The sequence below is a fragment of the Oreochromis aureus genome, linkage group 1 (assembly GCF_013358895.1).
Source record: "Oreochromis aureus strain Israel breed Guangdong linkage group 1, ZZ_aureus, whole genome shotgun sequence".
Classification (NCBI taxonomy): domain Eukaryota; kingdom Metazoa; phylum Chordata; class Actinopteri; order Cichliformes; family Cichlidae; genus Oreochromis; species Oreochromis aureus.
Window position 1 is genome coordinate 28,618,591 of NC_052942.1, and position 26,165 is coordinate 28,644,755.

At 37.3% G+C, this 26,165-nt stretch overlaps 4 protein-coding genes across 6 annotated transcripts; 3 read left to right on the forward strand and 1 right to left on the reverse strand.

Annotated features, from left to right (window-relative positions):
- On the forward strand, positions 1-6,059 carry LOC116313256. Its single transcript, XM_031730876.2, has 10 exons — positions 1-152; positions 241-311; positions 403-523; positions 1,391-1,539; positions 1,643-1,785; positions 1,870-2,029; positions 2,701-2,806; positions 2,927-3,005; positions 3,618-3,691; positions 3,783-6,059. The coding sequence occupies exons 1-10, from the start codon at positions 139-141 to the stop codon at positions 4,801-4,803; spliced, it is 1,938 nt and encodes a 645-aa protein (XP_031586736.2). The 5' UTR covers positions 1-138; the 3' UTR covers positions 4,804-6,059.
- Positions 6,060-6,811: 752 nt separating this feature from the next.
- irf1a (interferon regulatory factor 1a) lies at positions 6,812-14,032 on the forward strand. Of its 2 annotated transcripts, none has more exons than XM_031730923.2 (7): positions 6,812-6,971; positions 7,155-7,254; positions 11,509-11,688; positions 11,773-11,949; positions 12,041-12,093; positions 12,333-12,423; positions 13,060-14,032. In XM_031730923.2, the coding sequence occupies exons 1-7, from the start codon at positions 6,882-6,884 to the stop codon at positions 13,176-13,178; spliced, it is 810 nt and encodes a 269-aa protein (XP_031586783.1). In that variant the 5' UTR covers positions 6,812-6,881; the 3' UTR covers positions 13,179-14,032. The 2 variants fall into 2 exon arrangements, with proteins under 2 accessions (XP_031586783.1, XP_039467928.1); XM_039611994.1 differs by having other exon boundaries at positions 13,096-14,032.
- Positions 14,033-15,659: 1,627 nt separating this feature from the next.
- Positions 15,660-23,880, reverse strand: cdc42se2 (CDC42 small effector 2). Of its 2 annotated transcripts, none has more exons than XM_031730874.2 (5): positions 23,799-23,880; positions 21,508-21,752; positions 19,517-19,618; positions 19,359-19,437; positions 15,660-18,365 (listed from the first exon to the last, which is right to left on the reverse strand). In XM_031730874.2, the coding sequence occupies exons 2-4, from the start codon at positions 21,559-21,561 to the stop codon at positions 19,363-19,365; spliced, it is 231 nt and encodes a 76-aa protein (XP_031586734.1). In that variant the 5' UTR covers positions 21,562-21,752; positions 23,799-23,880; the 3' UTR covers positions 15,660-18,365; positions 19,359-19,362. The 2 variants fall into 2 exon arrangements, with proteins under 2 accessions (XP_031586734.1, XP_031586735.1); XM_031730875.2 differs by having other exon boundaries at positions 21,508-21,749; positions 23,799-23,873.
- A 19-nt stretch (positions 23,881-23,899) lies between these two features.
- On the forward strand, positions 23,900-26,128 carry nip7 (NIP7 nucleolar pre-rRNA processing protein). Its single transcript, XM_031730873.2, has 5 exons — positions 23,900-24,057; positions 24,181-24,267; positions 24,348-24,486; positions 25,283-25,423; positions 25,687-26,128. The coding sequence occupies exons 1-5, from the start codon at positions 24,002-24,004 to the stop codon at positions 25,804-25,806; spliced, it is 543 nt and encodes a 180-aa protein (XP_031586733.1). The 5' UTR covers positions 23,900-24,001; the 3' UTR covers positions 25,807-26,128.
- The last annotated feature ends 37 nt before the right edge of the window (positions 26,129-26,165 follow it).

Genomic DNA, 26,165 nt, shown 5'->3' on the forward strand with positions numbered 1-26,165 from the left:
GTGGCGCAATATATCCTTCTAGCGCTCCCATAACAGGAAGACTGTGAGACTCGGGCGTAAGCAGCGTTCGCGTTCCCAGGATATAGACCGCGGCTGACTATTTTTCATAGCAGAAAAAATGCACTAAGTCGTCTCATAATGGATTCAAATAGGTAACCCGAATAACTTGAAGTTGTCTTTCTTACTGAATATGTCATGTTTGTTGAAAGAAAAGATCTCCGTTCCCTTTTTCTTTTCCAGGCGAGTCTGCGACAGGATCTGTGTTATCGTGCTTCTTTTAGGGCACATCGCGACTGCGGCAGTTCTCTCTGGTATGTAGTTTACAGACAACAAATGCTGTAATGGATCATTCTATGTGTGAATTCTTAATGAGCCACAATTTATAATTTATGTTTCGTGCAGGAAACAATCAGACAACTAATTCCAGTCTTGACTGTACCAACGACTTTGACGAGCTGATGTTGTGTCAGCTGGAGCTACAAAACTGCACTGAGTACAGTTTGACTCTCCAGAGTGTAGACGGGTATGACTGAGATGTTTTTCTTTGTTTTTTAGTCTAATTTTAATATTAAATAATATTAAACTGATCAACTATGACATTTAAACCAGCTGCGTCACTGTGAGTGGATCCTGCTTTTGTTAATAGCTCCGAACTGTCGACTTAGTGTGCGGAGCAAGGACTGTAACAGCGGGTTCTTTGGGCGGGTTTGGACTTGCTTTGGCTCATTAAGTGGATGCATATTTGGACTGATATGCGGGGATTTAGTTTTTGGTTGTTTGTTGTGTCTCTGCTTCTTAGTTTTAGGGGTGCGACTGACCTCACAGAAATGATCCTAACAAACTGAAAGTGGAGCATGTTATAATGCTGAAGTAAAGTAAATAAAAGTAAATAAAATTATAAATATTAACATTCACATGAAGAACATATATATTGTACTTCTTGTTTGTGGATTTTGAAGTTTGTATTTGTACACTTGGTTTTGGCCGCTCCCTTATTGACATAGGGTCTCCGCAGCAATGTTTGATATTGGAGCTTTTGTGGGGGGGTTTTCTCGAGATTCAGAAGGGGTTGTCTCCTCCCGGAATAAAACTGCACATATTTTATTTGTTAGGCGAAGGTGTAAACCACCACACTGTGGAGCCTAACTCTTCCATTTCAACTCCTCTTCTATCTAGTAATCATCTTGGGATTTCAAGGAGAATGCTTTCATTTTCCAGCCATGATTTTGTGAGACTCAAACATTGACTTTTGTGAGCTAGAGCAAATAAAAATGTGGGATGGAGGCATTGGGTGAAAATGCTGTACATAAAAATGTAATATTAGCTTAATCAGCCTAAGATGTCATAAATATTGTTTGTTTTAAGCATTTTGTATTATTATTTCCTGCAGTCAGAAGAATTGCACTTTACAGCAGTGTGGCACTGGACAATGTTGTTGCTCCTTTCAACTGATGCTTGTGCTTGGAGAAACTCACACAGCATCTATCTGGAAAGATGGCAACGTCATAGAGTCAAAAGTTTTCGGTGTCACAGAGAGCAGTACGTTGACTTCTTTTAAATTACAGCCCATAACTCTGCATCTGCTAGAGAGACAGGTGGAACAAACATTCACTTTAATGCTCTTGTTTCTGTTTCTGTACAGTAAAACCAAAAACTCCAACAATCACATCAGTCACTGAATCCGAAGGGAATTTTGAAGTCAAGTGGACGTCAAACATAACGGGATTTCTAAACGATTACATGACGGCTGAGCTGACTTACTATAAAAAAGGAGAAACAGAAAAGGTAGGAACAATGCCACAGTAACTATTTGTTCTGGAGATGTAAACATGGGCAACTGTCAAACTTATTTTTGTTCCTCCATACTAGACATCTGAACGTTTCAAACCAGTTACCATAGCTGGTGGACTAAATTACTATGAAGGTCAAGACCTGGATCCAAATTCAACATATGTGGTCAGCGTGAAAAGCTTCTTAAGTCTGAGTGGCAAGTTCAGTGACAGTAGCAAAGAGTGGGAATTTCAAACTGGTAAGTATTGTCTTTTTTCAGTTGTAAGACATTAAATTCTATATTTCTTAACCGTGTTAAGAGACACTAATTATATTTCTATTACACATTCAGCTGAAAAATAATATGAGTTTTAATATTAACTCTCAAACTAACTTTTATGGAAGCTGCTGTCTCCGGAGAAAAGTGGAGATGAGCAGCTTAGATTGTAACATTAAAGCTGAACTACAATGTCCTGTATTCAAATATAAAAGATCCTTGAATATCTCAAAAGCAAAGAGATGCATACTTTGCTGTGAAGGTTCAGTTTGTTCATTTGAATTTTTTTCCAAAACAACAGAATTACTGTGATGTCATGTCCTTCTATTTACGTTCCAGAGAGTGCACTCACATTTGTTATTTGCAGTAGTGTTAATATTTACTTTCTCCAAACACTTTGAATAATTTAGTGATTGCGTTAAACTTCGTGACTCATGTCACAATAAAGAAAGAACCTGTTCTTCATTATCATGTTCATCCTCTCCCGTTTTCATTTTTGCTTGAATCGTTGATTACCAAGGTTTTATTTATGCTTTTGGAAATAACAAAAAATACAAAAGCTGATTTCTGCTTTTGTCTGTATACAGTACTGTTTGCTCATAGTTGTGTATTTTCTGTACAAATAGAATAAGCATTAAACTTTTTTCAAACAGGTACCTTCACAGCTCGCTCCCCACCCTACCCGCTCGTGGTTATCATCGTCTGCCTCAGTATTGCTGCTGTCATCTTAAGTGCTGTTATGTATGGCTCTTATGTAAGGTGAGTTGTGCATATAAAAAGTTTGTTTTTTGTGCCAGTTTCTGCCAGTGCACATTTCTCCTAAATACTAGAACTTCTTTATCATTTTTGTTGATTTTTTTTTTTAACATTCCCTTTTAGGTATAAAAGAAACTGGTGGGATGTGGTTACCAAACCTCCAAATCCAAGCTTTCTTAATATCTATCCAAGCAAGGATCAGGTGAGACACATTTCACACTCGTCAAAAGCTTCTGACTTCAAAAGTTACACTCGTGTATTTTGTTAGTAATAACTGTGAGAAATTTTTATGATTTTTGTTTTCATTACTTTTTCATTAGTAGCAATTCATTGGATTTATGTTCTGTCCATAAATAGCAGTGTGGTTGGGACTGCTATACTCAGAAGAACAGTGTTATTTCCATCTGCAGTCATTTATATTCTTAGTATGGCTTTCTTCACTGACTTCCACACCCTTTCATGTTTCATGAGCACAGATCAAACATGAATACATGGGAGGAGGTTTGCACCAACGGTACGCGGGCTAAACCAACTTAATTAGTTCGCTCAGTATAACATTTACTAACGGTGCCTTGCACCTTATATTGGATAGTGCTGACATCACATGATCTGCCGGGATTACAGCTGAGCTTGAATTTATGACCTTCCTAAAGTGACTGTTTGTTTTTGTTGTCTGTGACGTTCCTGGATTCAAATGCCCGTCACAAACAAGAGGGATTCTTAAAAGGCACTTTCAGAAACATACCAAAGTTGGTTCCGAAAGATTTTCCTCCTTTAACTGAAATGTTTAAGATTGTTCATCCCTTTTGTTTAGGTCTTAAAACCTGAGACATCCATCACCTCCAGTATCTGCGTTGAGCCCCTTATACCAGATGACAGTAAACTGGGGTCAGTATTGGCTACATCGATGCATCAGCATTACAAGATATTTTCTTGAGGATTTATATCTGGCAGTTTCATTAATTGTTTCTCTATTCAGGTCGAAGATGTCACTGACAGACACAAGCAGTGGAAGCCTTCAGCAAAGCAGTGGGATCAGCACGGGCTCCTCCGATCTCAGTTATGCGAATGCCGAACCCCCTGAGACTATTAACGAAGAACCTCTTATCACTAAAGCTGTTCATGATGTGCTTTCTAAACTTTTCCTGAATATTAGCCCCATATCACCAGTGACCACCAGTCCCCTTACACAATTAATGAATATGCAAAAAAGCGATTTGTGCTCAGCTCCCTACAATCCGTGTAGTGTCCAAGCTAATGACACCAGTTCAGGATCATCTGTATTTGAAAATAAAACCTATTCCCTCCTTATTCCCGTCTCTGAACATCAGGCCATGACGGGCAACTTGGAGGCACAGGAGAAGGCTGAAATGCTTTGTGTCCCTGATTACCATCCCAGTAAGAGCGACATGGAAATGTGTCCTCATCAGCTGCTACCATCTTGTCAAGTTCCTGCACAGCAAGATTCTGGTTCATTTCTAAGGCAAACAGACATGTCATATCAATCCTACAAAGCAGATTCTGGGACATTTTCGTATGAAGAAGACACCAGCTTGTCCTCTGTCTCTAGTGGGACTAACGCATCTGATTCTTGTGAATTTTCATCCAGAGCTGAGGCAGAGTTTGAGAGCTCTGATGAGGTCATCAGTGGTAAACCAAAGCTAGGCGAAGAGGTGACAATATGTGATGAAAATCCCTGTTATGGCTGTGTGCCTAAAGGGTCAAACAGCTTTCTTGCAATGGATGATGACTACCAGGCACTTCCAAGTCTGGAGAAGCAGCCTGACATTTTGCTTGTAGAGCAAGGAAATGGTGAGTACGAAAAACTTTTGTGCAAGGAGGGATTATTCAAAAAGACTCCTCAAAGCATCTTAAGTGAAGTCTTTCCAGGTTTCATCCACAATGTCCAGGACGGGCAGCTCCAAATACCTTTTTCTGCCTTAATGTCTGTTGACCACTCTGTGCCAATAATTACAGATGCTGGCTATCAAGCTGTGTAGCACTGTGACTGTGACCTAGGTTTCATTTTTGAACTTGGAAAGGGTTTTAAAATGTAAATTGTAACTCAAGAGCCAATTAGTGGCTGCTTTTTGCATTTCATGGGATCTTTACACTATAAGTCCTGCTTTTACATATAAATGTATACATTTTTCAATATAGAGCATCCACAGGTATTCATTCTGAGAACATTTCAACTGTAAATACTTTCCTTCTGCAGTTTCTGATTACACAGTTGGTTTTAATGTGAAGCATCCATAAAATTTCCACACAAAATGACTGATATCAGATATCAACCAGCATGCGCCTGTAGCCTTAATATTTTCAGTATTTGTTTTCTATAAATGGATAGGCAAAACAGCTCCTATCACATCATTTATCTACATTCCAGATCTGATATTGAACAAAATGAGTTTTCTTTCTTCTTTTTGTTTGGTTTGGTTTTTGTTGCCGTTTGTTTTTAAATGTCATTCTGCATTTCTTTTTGAAAACACATTCCTTAAATACATAAAGGCTGAGATGACTAAACTGTATCAAATCTGTCTAAAATGTCAACTCAGTAATCCTCTTGACCCATATTAGAGGTTTCATTTAAATCTCCGTTTAAAAGAATAGAACAGATAGACAATTTGCCCATGAAGTCTAAACCTTTTAAGTAGGAATTACATTGGAAATGAGTGCACTCTGACTGAAACAAGCCACAACACTTATCTGCCGTTCAGGGCTGCTGTTCAGAGTTATGAAATTACTTCCTCATTGCTCTTCTTTGGAACTGTTGATCCGTTTCCACAGAAGCACACGTCATCGCCTTCAGCATGTTGCAGTTGTCAAAATAAAAAAGATAGTTACTTTTTAATATATGCAACTGAAACAAACAACTGTATTCTGTATATAAGTGATGTGAATGTTAATATTACACTTTTCCTGTGTATAAAATAGTTTAAATAAATGTGAATACTTCTGAGTTGTGTTTCTTTCAAAGAGATCATTAAAACAGGTTTTAATGAGCCACAACAAGCTTTGTCCACTGTGTACTTTGGTACACCAAAGAAATTTGGTGATGCATTTTTGAGATTGTAACTTACATATAATTGAATTGGCCATAATGCAAAATACAATTGAAAATGATATTCTGTAAGTACGATACATATTATTTGTACTTTGGATCCCCATGTAGTAGATATGTGCACTTAAACATCACAGTGGATTAATGTAAACTAGTGTTTATGTGCTACTTAAAATAAAGACATCAAGCATTTATGTTGAGTCAAAGTCACTATATTCTATACTACATAGTTTATATATATGCGTGTGTGTGTGTGTGTGTGTCCTGTTGCATCTGTATGCATGTATACGTGTGTCACTGTGCTCAGTATTAATGGTGGGCACATACGTTTAAAAGAAATGTTCATGCCTAACTGAACTTAAAAGTGTTTTCATGTACAGTAAAAAGTCGACATGTAGCAACATGTAAAGGAACGTCACCATTACTACACCATTACTTGTGCTTCCACCTTGTGGTCTTAACATGAACAGACAGATGCTATCTAACAACTGCGCTGTGACTTAATAAAGCCAAAATAAAAATACACTGACATTGACTTTCTGCAGCAGTTGACACATACAAATTTCACGTATAATGCAAACATAATATATATTTACATGTACCCATTGTTTATACAAGTTATTTTAAATTAACTTTAAACAACTGGTTAGTAAACCAGCAAATCTGTCTATATTCAGCTATTGGAAAAGGATTAAAAACCTGTACAAGCACTTTTACAACTCTCCTCCCTCCTATAACCGCACCATTACATTCCAATTCAACTCCACTCGAAGCAAACAGCATGCAGTATACAACATTTTGTGTAACAGGAAGAGCCTGTGTGGTAGACTATTGGAGGAGGAGCGGGATCGTGTTAACTGTGAGCCTTCTGATTGGAAGAACCAGGCAGGTAGGAAGGGTGTCCCAGCATAACCTCTGATTTAATCTGAGCTCCTAAGAAATTTTCTGTTATTGCTGAAACTCCTGCTTTTGTACTGACCACCTTTTCCACTCACCTGAAGCACAGACTGGAGCATGCAACAACAAGGCCGGCTCAGGCTGAGGCCGTGGCTGGAGGAACAGATTCAATCTGGGAGGTATCCAGGAGTCAGCTGGCTGGACCAGGTAGATCACCTTCTTCTTACCACCATATCAACATACACCTACACACATATACAAATACAACTGGGGTTTAAAAAGTTTCCTATAGTTAAAATCACAGTAGGTAAACATAATAAGGCATTTATTCTTAAATAATCCTGGGAATAATACAGCAAATCACAATTTATTTTCTTTTTCATTCAACAGTCAGCACGAATCTTCCAGATCCCATGGAAACATGCCGCTCGCCATGGTTGGAGTATTGAGCGAGATGCTACCCTTTTCAGGAGCTGGGCCATGCATACAGGTGAGAGCCAAACACAGACACTACGTGATTTGTTTCATCTCATTGTTTCTCAGCTCATTTTAAACTGTTTTATTATCCATCTGTTGCACTGATCACTCTTACTGATCAGAACAAAGTTCTTATGCTACATTGTTTCACTGCATGCTCGTGTTTCGATACAGAGCAACAAAAACTAGAAATAGAAACCACAGAACCATCCCACAAATAACTACCAAAATCAATCCCTGGGGCAGAATCTCAGCGCTTCATTCACATCAGCATTGAACTATAAAGATATCTATATGTTTTTACAGTAAATAATAATAAAAATGATAATACATATGTGACGAAAGACTATCTTGGTAGTGGTCTATTGTGTCCTGGTATCTTGATAGTTTAAGAGGTGAGCCCTGTCTTCATAACATCCCTGGTACAAGTCTGGTCAGGGATCTGTTAGGGAGCTTATATGCTCCCCTAAAAATATACATCTAACAAAAAGATCGGGATTGATTACTTTATTCGCAAAAACAAAAACAACAAAGTCATGGGACTGTTTAACACAGAATCTATTTTTTTTAGAGTTACATACTTTAGAGAACAGATACAAAGTTTCTAAATGCTACTTAAAGGTACATACAAATATGTTTTCCCTGTTGTTGTTGGGGTTTTTTGCCAAACGGAATATGAACATTTCGCATTGCAGTCATTGTTTCAACGACCCTGATGAGATTTGCATGTAGACCGGTTTCTTCTGTTCTAGAAGTGTTTCCAGTGAAGAGCTCCACGGTTGTGTTGCTCAGTCTTTCTAGATCTACCACATTCCTGTTTACTTTCCAGCTAAGTGATGAGAGCTTCACGGCAACTTCAAATAAAACAAGCCTCATCCATCAAACATAGACATGGTCTCTGTAAGGGTAAATAGTTGGCACTACAAGCTGCTGCAATGACTTTAGGGGTGTCAGCTGAGTTCATGCAAGTCCCTTCTGTCGCTCTCTAGTTCCAAACTGAAGCGTTCTAATACACGTTATCCTCCCAGATCATTTAACTGACATCTTCAGATGAGTAATCTGATAACCTTCTTCTAGTAATTTAATACATAACACGGAGTAATTTTCCCAACTCCTTTTAGTTAAATCACACAGTTTTTATAATTCACAAAATATAAAACATATATTTTTCATAATCTTCTATCGCAATATTATTGTTTTGGTCAATGCACAGAGAAGCATAAGTGCATGTGCGCATGTGTTAAACATATTTCCGTCTTGGGAAAGTCGTGATTTATGACTGTATCTGCATCATGGGAAAGCTCCAGTTCACTTGCTGTGAATGCTCAAAGCGATCGAATTGCTGTCAAAGTACAACATTAAGGCTTAAAAAAAAACAAGCTCTAAAAAAGAGACAAAATATATTCATGAACTTTCTATGTAAAAACAGACAGTGTGAAATAAATACTAAATTGATTTGAACACAAATCATAAAAAGCTACATGGAGTTAATATCTTAAATAAAAAAAGATCTTTGACATGAGACTTGTGGAAACCTTGATGAATGGGAGGTTTCAGTGGCCGCTGCCTGTGCCCCTTTAATTCCTGTTAGCCCTTGTCTGCTGTAAGTGATCCATAGTGGATCTTAAAGCTCCGGTGATTTTATTACTTTAACAGTTCTTTTCAGAAGGCTGGCCAAGAGCCAAGTTAAACTGTTGAGCTAAATTTGAGAAAGACGACCATAGACTGGATGAAGTCACCTGAAAGCAGGGTTAATGATGAATGATGTTAACGATTCACCATTAAGCCTGGTCTGGCAGCAGGTGATGGATGAATGTGGTAACACTGGTAACACTTTATGATATGGCCCGCGATTAAGGGTTTAGTTCTTTTGTAATTAAATGCAATTTCAAATAGTTAAACATGGGTACACTAGAATAAAGAGGTAACAGATCAAGGTTTTACGAACAAAGAAACAATTGTACTGCAAGTACATTTAAGTACTGCATAAGTATCTTAATTATTTTGTAATTTGTTAGTGATTTAGAGAGGAAAAAATGTATTTCCCCCATCTTACGCTGTAAGAACACTAAGCTTTTTGGGAGTGTCTTGCCTATCTTGCCCAACTTAAAGTTATTTTACAAAAAAGGAGATTTAAATGCTTGTAAGGGATAACAGTCCTTTTCACATTTATATTGGTAAAATAAAGAAGCATTTGAAAAACAGACCATCCATGCACATCAACAAAATGAATATTAAATAAAGATGTAGCAAAAATAAAGATGTAAAAATCTTATTTTTATGACTATCTTTAAGTATTTCTAGGTAAATATAATTAAATTGTAATCTTAAATAAAATACATTGAAATTCCAATTCAATATAGGGGACTTACACCCTTAGTGGCATGTTATGGTACCAAAATGTGTTTAGACAGTAATAACACAATTTGGCAAAGTAGAAATAGGGAACAAGTCAAACATTATGCATAGACTAGTTCTGATTTGATTACTTGTTGTTTTTTATTGACAGTTAGGCAATTGGTCATTACAAAGAGTTGAAACCAAAGGCTATGATTTTCAAACTAATCAGTCAACCACTAACTAGTCTCTGAAGATTACCGTGTGATCCTTTGCTGGGTACTACTTTAAGGTTTCAGGAATTTTGCAGTGCTTACATTGATATGTGCTTTGTATTACTTCTTGTTCCCTTTATTCACTTTAATTACAGGAAACGAAAAAGGGCATAGTGACATAAGTACACTGGTCAAACTACATCAGAATTTCCCTTTAAAAACCTTGTTTTGCTGGCATCAGCTGTGTTTTTCTTCCCCATTTTTACTATACAAAAAGTACTTTATTCAGCAATCACATACATAGAGATTATGACAGTACACATAAAGTCTATCTATGTACTGACAAGTGACTGAACAGGTTCAGGCAGAAGCAATGCTTATATATGCTTGGCTTACATTTGTTTCAGTATAGCTAACCTACCCTAGAAAAGGAAAAGAAAACAACAAATATAAAATAATTCACTCATTACACTAAAAAATATCTTCGTAGATCATTCTTTTGAAAACCAAAAATGAATTGCAGGATTAGTTCACATTTAGGTCAGGATTAGTTCACATTTTTACCCCAACAAGATAAATAATAAATAAAATAATTTTTATTATCTAATTTCTAGCTTTTTGTACAGTGAAAATATAAATACTTCTCAAATCATAAACTAAAAAGTAATTGTATATAGTCTGAAATGAACTTTGATTTTGTTTTGAACCTAATACGCAAGTATTTCAAGAACCAAATCGTGAAAGTCCATGCTGTGAGATTTTAGAAACAGTGGATCGGTGGGACAATAATAACTTGGCTTGTTAATAATTGGTATCCAAAGCTACATTTAAAGGGTGATCCCCACAGTTCCACACAATAAAAAAAATATTTGAGCGTAATGGAGCAATAACCTATATCGGTTATTCCAGGGCCTTATAGTTTACATCCACTGTTTTATACAAAATTTGTATAAACTTTTTTCTTTATTGTAGTCAGTGTGTTATTTCCATGTTCTTTTGTGTTCAGTCAGGAACACAGAAACTGCTACATGTACTTCAATTTCTGCATCAGACTTGTAGTTCATTTTCCTTGCACTTCCTGTTGATTTACAAAATTTAATAAATTGAGTTTTCTTAATTATAAGACACATCAGACTATATTTTAAGGACTTCACACACTCCAAATTGTGATATTACTGTTAATTATGGTAATAGGTGCAGCCACACCTTTAACCCTATTCAACAGTATAAAGAGTTTGGCTGTAGCTGCCTTCCATTGTTTTCTGGACTATTTTTCAACCCCTATAATTATGCACACCCATGAGTATGATTATCTGTAGTAAATCACAAGAAAGCTGTGCCCTAAAGCCTGTTCTGTTTTGTTGTCACTCTAACTGGGACCATGATTTTTAAAACAACAAAGAACAAAAAACAAAGAAGCTGTGAAACTTATAACTGAGGCCATCCATAGCCTAGTTAGAAGGATGTTTACTGAAGTCACTCGTGAAATGAGTAAGATCAGTTTCTTATTGACATCTTTTCGATTTGGCTACTTGCAACCGGATGAGTTGCCCCCTGTTGGCCATTAGAAATAATGCAGGTTTAGGAGATGTGCTTTTTGCTGTGTCCAGCTTTTAAATAAAGTCTGTGGTTAAAACTATGCACACTGCAGACTTCCCCAGCTACGCACCCTTTTTCTGACATTTTCACTAACCTTTCTGTGTATGCTTCTTTAGGACGGTACCATCCAGGCAAAGACAAGCCAGATCCAAAGACATGGAAAGCAAATTTCCGCTGTGCCTTGAATTCTCTGCCTGACATCTGTGAGCTGCGAGAGCACAGCAAAAAGAGAGGCAGTAATGCCTACAGAGTCTACAGGATGCTGCCCAGCTCACAAACACAGAAGCGCAGAAGAGGTAAGAAACAGACGTAAAGTGTATTTCCCAACTTTACCTGCAAACACTGGCCTCATGTTTCAGTTCTACTCTCTCTCCTCTCAGGGCTGCGGTTATTCGACCGACCCAGAGAAAGACAGACCAGTTTAGGTGAATGCACATCTAATGACATGCACAACACACAAATTTGGCAACCCACAACAACAAGGCCCATTACAGACATACCACAGAAGGTGGAGGCTGTTGCAGAGAGCACATTTACCAGCAGCATTCAAAGACAGGGTGAGATACTTTGTCTTTAAAGTGCTCTGTTGGTGTTTTGGATGTAAGAGACACTTTGAAAAGATTGATGATGGTTCTTGTTGGTATGCAGGGATGTGGGACGCCAAACCAGTGGACCAGGAACAGAGTGAGGCCGTCTTTAAGGTACCGTATCTTAAATATGCTAACTAATGAAAAGCAAGCCAAGAGTCTTGGTTTTCTGACAAAAACATGGTGCGGTTTCTCCTTAGGAAAGGAAAAATAACTGCTATGTAATTGAACTACATCATATTTGACTTAATTGAGATCAGTTTGCTGGGATTTTCTTTGTGCTGCAGTTTTGATTCCGTATGTGCTGCTCTGCATATCTGTTTGATTGACTTTCAGTGTTTTGTTTCCTGCAGCTGATGGACCACTTAAACAACACTGAGCTCTGGAACCAGACCGGGGAGCAGAGAGGATGGAGAACACACAATCTCTGGAACCACTGGCACTGTATGACGCTTATTTTATTTCTGCTAAGTATTATTAGCAGGCCTGGAGTATTATTATTAGTTAAATGAAATCTCAAATATGATAAAAACATAACACTTATACTTCACTGTACTAAACTGCGGTAAAGCATTTTACTGTATGCGGATTTAATGTAAACATTTCCAATTCAATTGAGTTTTATTCATATAGCACCAAATCACAGCAACAGTTAAGGCGCTTTGTATTGTAAGGTAAAGACCCTAGAATAATACAGAGAAAACAGAGAAACGCACTGTGGAAGAGAGGCAGAGATTGATAATAACTAATGATTAAATTAAATTACCTACTGAAATGTTTTAATTGTATTTGGACAGAGTAAATGTAAACATGAACAGGAAGTGTGTTGTACTATATATCTGTGTATAAATATGGATTTTGGGGTGAGTAACACTGAGGGAAAGACTATGAGAAAAACAATCAAACAAACACACCTTTATTAGGTAGATGAGCGTTAAGCCTGACTGATCAGATTCAAATATATTTTGTGTGCATGTAACAATCTGTAAAAGTGTGATAAAATTAAATGCATTAAAGGTGTGATAACAGCCATGATTGTAGCCATGACTGTGTGTTTATGTGCCGTTTTGTGCTTCTCAGGTCCTGGTGATGATAACCCATATCCTCTGCACACAGAGAACTGCAGTGATCTATTTGGTCCAAACTACATCAAGGAACTTTCTGACTGGTCCACACATCAGCAACCACTGATGCCATAGCTGTGCACCCAAGAACTCCATCTACCTTCTCTTTGTGTTTACCAGACATCTGATCAAAGGTTCATTTTCTTTGAAGCTTTCTTGCTAACCTTCATCCGTTTCCCTCTTATTGTCTTTCTGATAAGCTAATTGCAGGAAATAGGAGAAATGCGAGAGGGCAGGGAACATTGCTCTGTCATCCTCTCTGCTGAGCATGCTGGGATGAAGATCCAGTTCCAAGCCAAGCTTTACCTCTGTCATCATTACTTGTGTTTAGATTTAGTGCCTAACACTCACAAAAATGACACCAAGCTCGCAGATCTCATTTCATTGCAGTGCAGGATCAGGTTCTGTTTGCCCATTTCTTTGAGCTTGACTGGATGTTTAGCCAATAAATGAAGTGCAGAACAAAGAATAACAATTTGTAGGTTTGTGTTTGTGAGTGGAGTTCAAATCTCGCTTTACCTTCATTCACAGAAAGCTGACCCAATCTACAATGCGGTGTATTCTATATCCTTGTCCATTTGTAATATGTGTGCGATTTCTACATTTGTGAATTAACTTTACTACCTTTTGAAAAAAAAAAAATTCCAACATGAAATACAAGTTTGTTTGTTTGTTTTTTGTATCTTTTTTAAGGCTATAGATTATTCAGTGTGTTTTGTGTGTTTTAGTGAATAATACCCATGTTGTTTTTTGTGTATATTATTTGTTTATATTATATATATAAATAAACTTGCTTTTACAAAATGCACAAATTACACAAAAGCATGAACTTGTCAGGATTTTTGACATCCTGTGTGTATATAAAAATGAATGCAAAAATACTGAATTTTAGTGTGTGATTAAAAAGCTGCCAAGTTTGTACTTTTTGATTGGGTTTTTTTCTCACATTTATTGCACGTTTTTTACATCCTGGAATATGTGAGACGTATGATAATTCATTATGATTTACAAGCATCCAATGTCAATCCTGCTGTGATGAACAAAAAGAAGCCAGATGTTACATTTCTTATTTTTTTAAACATCTACTTCACCTCATTCCTCGTTGTGTTAGGAGATATGAAACCATGTAACCGATGAATACATCTTGAATCTTCTGATCTTATCTTGAAGTTGTAATCTTGAGCGCAGCTTTTAAAGCTGTAGATTTAAATCTTGATTAAGGCTTTAAATCTTTAATCTTGAGCACAGCTTTACATGTGGGAATTACGAAGCCAATATGCCATTTGTAAGAAAACGGGAACTACAATGCATTAATTCAACATAAAAACTGAAATTTCTGAAAACAGAGTTATCTAACTGCTCTAACTGGTTAAAACCTATAACCTTCAAATATGTTTTTTAACGAATTTAATTTACATGTCTTTTTAACAGAAGACATTTGGGTCTATCACAGCAGGAAAAGTAGAGTGCAAATAACACTTCACAAGAGTACAATAAAAATACCAGACATTGATAAAGTGAATCTGCTATCAAGGATTACTATTAGAGACACTGTATAGTTATTTATGGGTTGCCACAGCAGATCATCTACCTTCTTCAAAGACTATCCCTAACATCCTCTTCTGCCACATCAAACCTCTGCATGTCGACCTTCTATGGATCTTCTTTGTGATTCCTTTTTGCACATGCTTGTTAGCTCCTTTGCCCGTTGTATCTAATATAAACCTTGACTTTCTAACTTTAGCTCCAAACCAAGGTCTCCCTCTGATGTACTTATTTCTAATCTTGTCAATTCCCTTTTTCCAGTTCGGGATCACAGAGTGATGGAGTCTATAATAGCTATTGTGGGGCCAAATGTGTCAAACGCTTTGGGCAGATTACACATGGAGATAGAATCATTCCCTCTTACATTCAATTTACCAATTACCATTTAACCCCACAAGCATGCCTTGGGACTGCTGGTGTAAAGTGCATGCAGGTGGAGAGAGAACATGCAAACTCCCTACAGGCAGGCCTCAGCCAGCCAGCAGGTTTAGACTGAGAATCTTTAGCTGTGAGGTATCAGTGCTAACCACTGCATCACATATATAAGTTGATAATGGTTTTAAAATATTTATCTATAAAATTATGTTGTTTTGTGGTTCAGGTGGTAATTTGGGTAGTTTAACAGTTATAACATTTAATAGAGCAATCTCTGGCTCATTTTGTCTAAACGGTCAAATATCTTTGGGGAACATATTGAACCCTGAGATGCCCTTGATTCATCACAGTGTGAGTGTGTCTGTCAATGTTAAACAAAGCCATAATTGCCTAACTTATCTTAATAAGGTTCATCTTTGCAGTATTCAACACTCAAATGTATTAACAATCTAAAAGTATATCCAAGTATGCTCCACGGGCAGCATTTCATTCTGGGGTGAGCACTCTTACCTTATATAAATCAAGTAGAATTTTACAGTAAAATTTTGTACTGTACTAAAAATGTATCATCTTTGTTACACTGATGCCTTCACTGCTTTCCTCTTAAAAATGAAAAGATTGAATACACATTTGGTGAAACATCAACATATAACATTTATTGGCTTATTCTGAAAATGCAATAAAGGAAAGATGATTTTCCCTTTAAAGTGAGAACTACACATTAGGCAGATTCTGTGGGGGGGGGGGTGCGCCAACTACACCTTTCCTGTAATATTATACAGAAATATATGAATCTGAGAAAGCGTGGATCCATCACTTTTATACATCATGTAATAACAGTGTCATCATAAAATAAGCCCTGTGACAGGAATCCAAACACAAAAATGTTAAGTCACATTCAAACAGTCCACTGGCACAGCCTGCTGGTCACATAATGTACTGCAATCCAAGTATGACTGCACATTCTACAGCATTTATCCCAGAGCTGAAAAAACAAAACAAAAATGTGTACATGTATGTGGATCCATCTGCACATAGGAATAACTACAGAAACACAGATGTTTGTTACAATGTTTCAACCTGATGAATCTTAAATCTGTCCAGGGTTATGGGCAAACTACTTGCAAGAAGTCTTAAGGCTGCGAATGATATAAGAAATTTGACAACATCAATTAAATTTATTCTATGATCTGAAGTACCAACATCAAATGAGTCATTTTCTTTGTACCATAGAAATTTTGACAATAGCACTCATTTAACACCAATCTACATGCTCGACTTAATACATTCAACACATTTTGTCGCTGAAATAGTCAATCAATATGATGTACAAAGAGGACAAACAATGACATTTATTAGGTCCAGGCCTGCTGGTTTGCTCAGCACTTTTGATCTTTCTGCTTAGATTTTTTTTTTTTTTTCTTAAGATGGACCCTAATTCAGAAATTTGGACAACACATAACAATTCCAAGGGAAAAAAAAAAAAATCAAAAAGACATTCTAGTCTGATCACTGACATAACTGACAACTAGAATAACCAGGCAATAAGATCTGTTTTTATTTATTTTTCCCCACATAATAGGAAAATTATGTGCTTGAAGGTTAAAAACACTGGCAAACTGAATAAAGTAATGTCCAAGATGGTCAGGTGGTGTGTTAATACTTTTAGTAATTTTTTTTTAACAAAATAAGGTTATATGTAGGAATAATTTAAAACAGAAGCAACATAAGCTCAAACACTGCTACAAAGGTGGGTCACATGTGGCTGGAAGTCATTAAGCTGCATTTATCAGCTGTAACAGTCATGGCAGGTTAGTTTAGGAAAAAGGACAGCATCATGTGTGGCTGTCAAACAGACCAAAATTACTTCTCTTCATCTTAAAAAAAAAAAAAAAAAAAAAAAAAAAAAATGAGGAAAACAAAAACAAAAACACCCCACGATGATAGGCAGGTGAACTAGATATGAGAGTACTGCCGACTGTAACAAAACCGACTTTTGCTGCAGTGTTTGCGACATTCTGAATACTTCCAAGCTAAGATCTAAAGTCTACTGTTGGTACACAAACCTTGAAAATACAAAAAAAACAAAAAAAAAAAAAACCCAAACAGCATTTAAAAACATGAGATTGCAAAAATAAATAAAAGCTCAAATAAAGCATTAAAGCTGGGGGAGACACCATTTTTGGCATACGTAGGCAAAGGCTCCACAGTAACTATTCAGCATATTTTACTTTAATGTGCTCTGCAAGAAACTAGCCTTCTGCACCGCCTCTAAGCTCTCCTATCAATTGAAAAATGTAGCCCACTGTTGGAGACAATCAAGTCTTTTCAATTGGCTGACCTACAAATGTGCTTTCAGATGCTGGATTGATGACAGAAAAAAAAAAAAAATAAAAAAAAAAAAATCCACCAACAAGCGAAGGTATCGTTAAGTGAAGCTACATAAGAAGCAGTCACGTGGCAAACTTTGGTCAAGCCTATTTGTTCACGCATCTAGCATAAAGAGGTTATTGACAAAACAGCAAAGAGGAGAAAGGTGATCATTTAAAACGTTGCCTTTTCCAGATTTGTGCCTACTTCAGCTTTAAGCTTCCAAATCGCACTAGCAAAACAAATAACGTGACTTCAGGAAGGCAGATTAGGAAGTTCATAGTTTATTAAAATCCTATATGGTTCAATCTAAATGAGTATCAAAAAAAACAAACAAACAAAAAACAGTTGAAATCAATGCTGAACTCCTAAGCAAGTGTGAGTGTACAATGTATGGTCCAGTGTACTCTACTCATTTCAAGTTTATTACAAAAACAGCAATCTTCAACCCTGAAAGCAACTCAGTATAATGAGTATTTCTCAGAATAAAACTATGAACGTGTTGCTTTTTTTTTTGTTTTTTGCCTTGCTACCACTACCTGTCCGTTGATAAACCTCTGAGGATAAGATAGGAAACAATGTTCCAAATTTCCAGCGTGGCCCAGCCACCATGAGGTCCGCTGTCAAATCAAGATAATAAATACAGGCATCCAAATTGGCTTCAACAGCAAGAATCTATGAAATATATTTTCCTCATGCATACACACAAGCATACGTCTGACTGAGATTATGAGCTTTCTAAACCCTCTTCCCTACTCCTAAACAGTTTCTCTTTACAGTGCAACAGTATGGCAGCAAATGGATAGCAGTGCTTTCATTAAAAACAAAAAAGGGAATGGAAAAATAAAAATATATACAACGTCAAGGTAAAGCAGTAGTTTCATCTTTTGGTCCTGTGTCCTTTATGGACAGAACTGCTTTTTGAAAATTCTTCCTTATATGAACAACAGTAGTTTCCACAAGACTGAAGAGCTGTGGGAGGAAAAGGTGGAACAAATGTTAGGATTCGAGCTGCTTTCTGATTGGAGGTGTACTTTTGTGTCTGCGTGCATTTGTCAGTCCTAAATTTAAAATCTTAGTTCGTTTGGTCAAATTTACAGTCATCTGTGTTTACCAAAAAATATTTAATATCTATGTGTTGGATCTGTCTTAGCGCCTATGGCAACACTGTGTGGGAGTGCTTACCCCCCCCCCCCCCCAATAAAGCAGCAAGATGTAACAGTTACTTGGTGTCTTAGGAAAGTAGAGAGCTATAATTTTGCTAAAGTAAGGCTAGTTTAAAAAATTAAATAAAAAAAAAAAGTATAATTCAGTAAAGTGAAGAGAAAAAAAATTATATGTAATTTTTATATAATAAAGATTTTTTTTTTTTTTTTTTCTTTATAAATTGACCATGGCACGATTACACTGTCATTACACTGACAGCTGAGTCACGCTCACAAAGACAGTTTGAGAGGTAATCAGCAAAACAATACCATGCACAGTACAGTGTAAATATGTGCTTCATTGCATTTCTCCCATTTCCTCTCAAAGCCACATAAGGCAACCCTGCTGTTGTATGCAGGGTTGATTTGCCATCATTTGTTTTTGACAGTGCATGGGTGGAGTCAACACGGGAACTTTTGAGGTTTACAAGATAGTGTCAAAGTTCTCGTGACTGTTTCCATCACTGACTTATAGCTAAAGCCCCAAGTCTAGAATTTCACATATCCTATATGATATTGATATTTGTAATCTATTATTTAAAACTATTGGATGAGCTGAACATGGTGTGGAAGACAGAGGAACAAGACAAATACTGCTTTTGCTAGGGAAAAACAAATTCACTCAAAAACAAACATGACATTTCATAAGTCTGCTCTGGCTGCATGAAAACAAGATGAAGCTATGCTTGTGTGGCTTTGGGGTAGTGAAAAATCTGTGGTTAATGTCAGTTTCACTAAGGGATATCAGGACATCTCTCACCTGGTTACAACTGCGAACCTTCAGAACTTGTGTGTGCGTATCCTCCTTTAGATTTCATTTGGGCCTGAACTAGGTCAACCTATAGAAATATATAAATGTTAGCTGGCTGAAAACACGTTTGAAAATTCAGTGAAAACAAACAAACAAAAACAACTTACTGATGCCAAACCCAGGCCCATGTCCCCTGAGCCTACATGTGTGGTATGAACAAAGTTTGTCGGCTCCCCAATCATGGAGCGATCGATCCTTCGCCGCCGTTTCTGAAAAGTATCATAAATGTTCATTTAAATATTAATATCACAAGTAGATACTTCACACATTAAAGCAAATACTACTATCACTGAGAAGAGCATGTGTGAGCCAGAACCTAAACACTTATCAGTTTACTTTCTAAACCTTTGTTTGAAATATAGTGGATCTGCACTGATAAAAACCAATAACTTGAGTTATCTTATCTGTTAGCAAATAGTTCACTACCAAAGTAATAAAGTTTTACTGAATCTGTTTTGTCAATCCAGTGTTACTAAACTTGCGTGGGGAAACTTACAGGGAAACGTTTTGAATTTCTATAATGGACACTGATTAATCACACTCAGTCCAGGCTGGAAAAACTAAACCTATGTGAATACTTCACTGTAAAGATTCTCAAACTATTCTGTGGGCAAACAAGACAAATGTGGACAAACAAAAAAGAAAACAAACCTGCCAAAATGTGGAGTGCTATGTTTAGAGGGAAACAAAAGAGTACTGGCAAGCCGACATAAAACACCATCCATAAAAACATGGTGCAGAAAGTACAGTGGGATTTATGGTCGAGCAGAGTGAGCGTGTTAGCTGTCCACTTCGCTCCAGGGCCTGACTGTCTGTGCTACAAACAGTCTGGACAACTGTGGCTCATGTTGTTTTTGGTCTATGAGCCAAACACGAAGGAGAACGAGGTTATAAAACACAAAAGCTGAAGTGAAACCGAGTATTAAAAACAATGAAAACTGTCACTGCAGTCACTTTCTGTGCTTTTCATACATTATTTTTTGATCTTTGAAGTTTTTGCACGGTTCTCCTATTCCCATTGAACTCTGCTACTGCTCCCTGCTCTTTTCTGGCCCACTTATCAACCAATCAACATTTGGCAGTCGCATACGTCATATGATTCCAGCGAGACGCAGTCAGGATCTTGGAGGACTGCACAGCAGTGCTTCTCGCGTGGGTGAAAACTGGTTTCCCCTCTCTGACTGAAAATTGTATGCAGAGGGACATATTTGCGAGGCTATAAATCCCGCTTATCTTGAGCTGCTTTTATAGCTCAGGTGCACGACAATTCACATTCACAAAGGCAGCAATAAATTCATAACTGCATTACAAAACGTTACAGAATGATATCTGGGCAGCAGTCCTTGACCAAAAAGTCATGACAGATCGTGTGACAGCACACAAGTAAATAAACAAGAGGGTTTTTTCTTGGTTTGTTTTTTTTAAATGAAAAAACAAACAAACTAGGTTTTGTAGTCTGGGTCTAAAACCAATTTAGATACTGTGGCGTGACCTAGATAGCTTCAATGTTAAGTCAAGATATCCCAGATATAGCAGATATAATAACAAATAGTTTTTCCAGTGAGGAATGATCCAAATTCCCTCCCAATCACTGTGCCCGTCTTATGAGCAGCTACAAGAAACTTCTGATTGAAGTTTTTGTTTCTAAAGTAGATTCTAAACTCAGAAGTTAATTTAAATTTTAAAACCTTACATGAGAACAATTACTTGGGGAGTTTAATTCAGACAGGAAATGTACAAAGGTCTATAGTCCGCATGTTTTTGTCATTAACTCTGAATTAGCTGAGCAGTAAACCACATATGACGAGTAATCGATACATTACTCATGATCATTCCAAAGGACTCAACAACTTAGTATTGCCGCGGCAGGACAGGGGTTATTATTGTGACGTCAAACAGTTCCCTATTATAACCAGACTGTCAGACTGTCTGTCTGCCAACAGATGACCTTTGGCAAATATATTTAAAGTGTTTTTTGCCAGCATGTGTTTAACTGGATGAATGCTACTTTGTTAATCTATATTCAAATTAAAAACTTTTAAAAAACAAGGCAGCTTAAATTAAATAAATCACTTCTTCTTGCAAATTTCATACTCACAGGCTGTGGCTGCTCTGCAATGCAGCAACTGAAACAAACCCAGAACTCAGTCATTCTGAGGGCAACGAAGAAGCCGCAGCAGTTTCCTCTCTCTGTTCAGACGTCTCTACGCCCGTCTTCCTGTTCCGTGTTACCAGAGCCACAAACACACGCCGGAAACTGATGACAGACACAGGCCAGTGGCTTCTTGGGGGTAAACCGTTGGCACGAAATGTCTTGTCCCACTTCAGAGCACCACACACCTGCTGACACGTTAACAAATTAAAGGAAAATAAAAAACAAATCTCAATCAATTGCTGATATATTTTGATGTGTATCAGCAGGTTTCGGCTGCTCATGTTCCCCATAGCTAATAGTTCCCTGGCTTTACTTTTACGAGAAGCGACTTTTGATTGAAAACAATATTTAAAAATTCCTTTCTTGGAAGCTTGCCAAGGTTATTTTTAATCATACGAGTAAACGACTGTCAGACACACATACTACATATGAGGCATAGTGAAACATTTACGTCAGAAGGTTAAAAACAGAAAGCTAACCAAATACGTTCACCATATTCAAATGTTAACTTCTCTTGTAACAAGTCTTAAGAAAAAGAAATGGGGCCAGAGTGTGGCCTCTATTTCAACAAGCTGCCCAGGGGGCTCACTGTCACTTTCTCTTTTGTGGTTAATCTCCGGTGGTAAATAACTTACTACCTGAATCTAACGAACAGCCAGTGTTTCAGTTTTCACAAGGCTGTTATTAGCTCCGACACCTTGATAAGTTTTCCATTTTAATTAACATCTCTGTGGACTTGAAGCCGTCTAGAGGCTTATTTCACTAATAGGACAGCAGCACAGAAAATGTGGAGCACCATTTGGGAAAATAAATAAAAAAAATAAATAAAACTGCCTTCATTGTACTGTACTTGTTCAAAATATACTCAATTCTATAATGAAGGAAATAAATTTGATTTTGGAAGCACACTGTGGCCATCAATTTGGTGTTGGATGACATTTTGTATTTCAAGATATCAGTATGGTGAATGTTGCTATACTGACAAATCCTAGGAAAAGAATACAAGTAATTTTAAAAGGGATAAATGCTGTAAAAAACTTGTGGGATTATCACTAATCTACTAATTTGTTTACAAGGATTAAAGAAAATGCAGTTAAACATATATGATCCACAAAGTTATTATAGTCAATTAAAATTGGGCGTATATTTAAGTTTAAATTACCTAAAATAATCTTAAAATCGTCATCATCAGTCTTTGCCGAATTTAGTCAAGTGTGTCAACACAACTAGGGTAGGGAGGCGTTGTGTTTTGGATGACTCTCTCAATGTGAGCCAACTCCCTTTACAGAGTGTTGTGTTTGTATTGCAACTCCTGTCCAAATATCAGCCACAAAAGACTAAACTAATACTCAAAATAATTAATACCAAACATAAAAACAATTAAAAAAAATACACTGAAAAGAGTAAACAAGTCGAACAAAACGATTAAAAAACAAACAAAATAAACCCCAAAAAACTGGTGGATATAATCAAACAGTGTTACCACATATTTCGAAATGTCAATCGTGAGTGCCTTTTTTTTTTTTTTGGTCGATGCCTCAGAAAAACACAGTAGAAGGCCTTCTGGCTGCCAAACAAGAGGTGACAGGAGGATCAAATGATCTGCCAAAAGCGAAGTGCTCGCTGACAGAGTGCATTTCCCAGTCTGTAACACTGACTCTGCAGCTGACGCTATACACCGCTGACACTCAACTGAATCCTATTATCAAGACGTAAAATGAGCGCAGACGTGTTTAATGATGATTTTAACCACATCTGACATCCTTTAAGGATCACCAACTCTGCCAGTGATCTTGGATTACTGGAACCTAATCGGTATTTACAAACAAATGAGCGTTATGTAACTTCGCCCCGCTGCGGCAAAGACGCTTTACATGACCAGTCTGAACACAGCTCGCAGCTGAGTGCAGTTCAACACATGTACTGCTGCTGTGCCGGGGCGTCGGCGTTGATTAGAAATGAACTGCTTTAGTAAATCGGAGTGTTAGCTCTATCACATGCTAATACAGCTAGCTCTCCAGCTAACGTTCACGGGCTCGATGATAGCCGTGGGTCTGTGTTTTTTTCCACTGACAGCTAGCTCTCGGAGCTAACTCAGCCCATTTTCGGAAGCTGTGACTTCAGTTGTTAAATTAAAACAAAAGCTTAAACAACTGCTGGTTTTCGCAATTAGAACCAACTATTCTTTCAAGCTTTCTTTGTGAATTGTAATTATTTTGTATGAGAAAACTTACCAGATGGCGACCGGTTTACCGGAGGAAAAAAAACACGTCCGTCCGACTGAACCCTAAAGGAGGCAAAAAACCAGGAACTGTGATCACTGTTACGTCATACAACTTCCGTTTTAAAGCATTACTGCTTCCGCGTAGACCCACGTTTTTTTCTCACAGAAGTTACGTTTGTCCGTTGCTAATATTAAGGATTTATAGTAGTAAATATGAGGCCGCTAACAGAAGAAGAGACCAAAACGATGTTTGAGAAGTTATCTAAATAGTGAGTGAACAGTTTCTGCGCCGTGTTAGCCTGTAAAGGTTCAAATTATACCAACACGTTCAGTAAGCCCGTTAGCTCACGCTATGAGTGTGTGTGTGATCCATGTGTTTTCTCTTGTAACAGCATTGGTGAAAACATAAAACTTCTAGTGGACCGACCAGACGGCGTTTACTGTTTCAGGCTGCACCATGACAGAGTCTACTACATGAGGTAATTTTGGTTAATTAACACACATTTTGGGTACCTGTCAGTACATGAAAGGATTAAGGCGTTTGGTTTTCTGTCCACAGTGAGAAAATTCTAAAGCTGGCCACCAACTTTTCCCGGGACAAACTCATGTCAGTGGGTACGTGTTTTGGGAAGTTTACAAAGACCAAGAAGTTCCGCCTGCACATCACAGCCCTGGATTTCCTTGCTCCATATGCAAAGGTGACTATAAGCAACACACAGCCAAGTCATTCCCTCCCACCAATATACCAAGCGGAGCTTAAATAAGATGGAGGAAACGAAACAATACAGGTATTATTAAAGTCCTCTGTAGTAGAGGCTCATTCTGAATTATGCCACTAGATCATCTTCCAGAAGGGTTTTTGAAAAGATTACAGGAAAATTGTAAAGTTGTGGAGTGAGTATAACCAGCTTTTAGGATCAGTGACACATGACGGGTAGAAATTGTTTTTCACCTGTATAAACAGCTGTTTACTATACAAGTGGAGAATCAGAATATTCAATCAGAAATAAAATCATTGTTCATAGCTGGGAAACACTGGGCATAATTTGCCGGCTCATGTGTATTTGTGTGCTGTTACAGGTTTATTGCATGAAAAATGGTGCTGTACAAAAGTTGGTTTATAAACAGGCTGTTATTTAATTTTTTCCATCTCATTTCATCAGGCTTAACATGCACTATAAAAATAATCTTTTTTCAACAAATGGAAGTTCATATGTGAGAAGATGCGTATCTGTGGATACATCTGCCCATTTCACATCTTAGCTACATGGATACTTTAACTGAATGTATTTTTTTTTTTTGCTTTTTGAAGACCCTAAAATTGCGAGAACCTGTATTAAGTCATTGATAAATATTATGAGAACAAGTGAGAAGTAGCTGTATGTGTGCTTAGAAATTCCATGCTTTCTCTTAATTGTTCAAGCTTTTCATCTGTGCTGTCATATTGGACTCATTCATTCATGTATGAATAACTTGAAACTATCATGTATTCAGTTTAAGGTGTGGGTGAAACCTGGAACAGAGCAGTCTTTCCTGTATGGGAACCACGTGCTAAAATCTGGTCTTGGCAGAATTACTGAGAACACTATGCAGTATCAGGGAGTTGTGGTTTACTCCATGGCAGATGTGCCTCTGGTAAGTCCTTTAAAGGTTGTCTTCTTGTCACACTGTTATGGACAGTATTCACAGTACAACAAAGATACATATTCCTGCTGGTAACACTCATGCTGGAAAACAAAGCACATATTATGCAGATGTTTTGTTTTCCTCAGTGCCGTGTATTCACAATAGGGTATTGGATAGATCCACTCATGTACTAAAAAGAGGTTAATACCTGATTAACTCAAGGTTATATGACAAAAGGCACTTATAGGCTGGCTGTTTGTCTTAATCTGCAGGGTTTTGGTGTGGCGGCCAAGTCTACGCAGGAGTGTCGGCGAGTGGACCCCATGTCTATTGTTGTGTTCCACCAGGCTGATGTGGGCGAGTTCATAAGAAATGAGGAAACATTAACATAAAGATGCAGAAACAAGTGGACTGTCAAACTGTTTATTTTTAACAGTAACACTCACTCAAAGTCAAATGTTCAGCTTTTAGCTGCTAAATATTTTATAGTGACATGATCTGATCAACGTTCCTACTTCAAGAGCAGCTGTTATACCTGGAACACTTCCCTACAGTTCAGAACTAAAACAAAAAACATGTCTATTGACTCACTTCTGCCATTTGCAGAATTTCCTGGTTTGTCCCCTCCCTGTTGTATTAAATGAGAAGGGTTTTGTTTTTGTGTGTATGTTTTTTGTAACTTGAATCTTGAAATAAATCCACATCTCTGTATCATTTAAATTAAAATTTTTTACAAATATTTTGTGTGGGA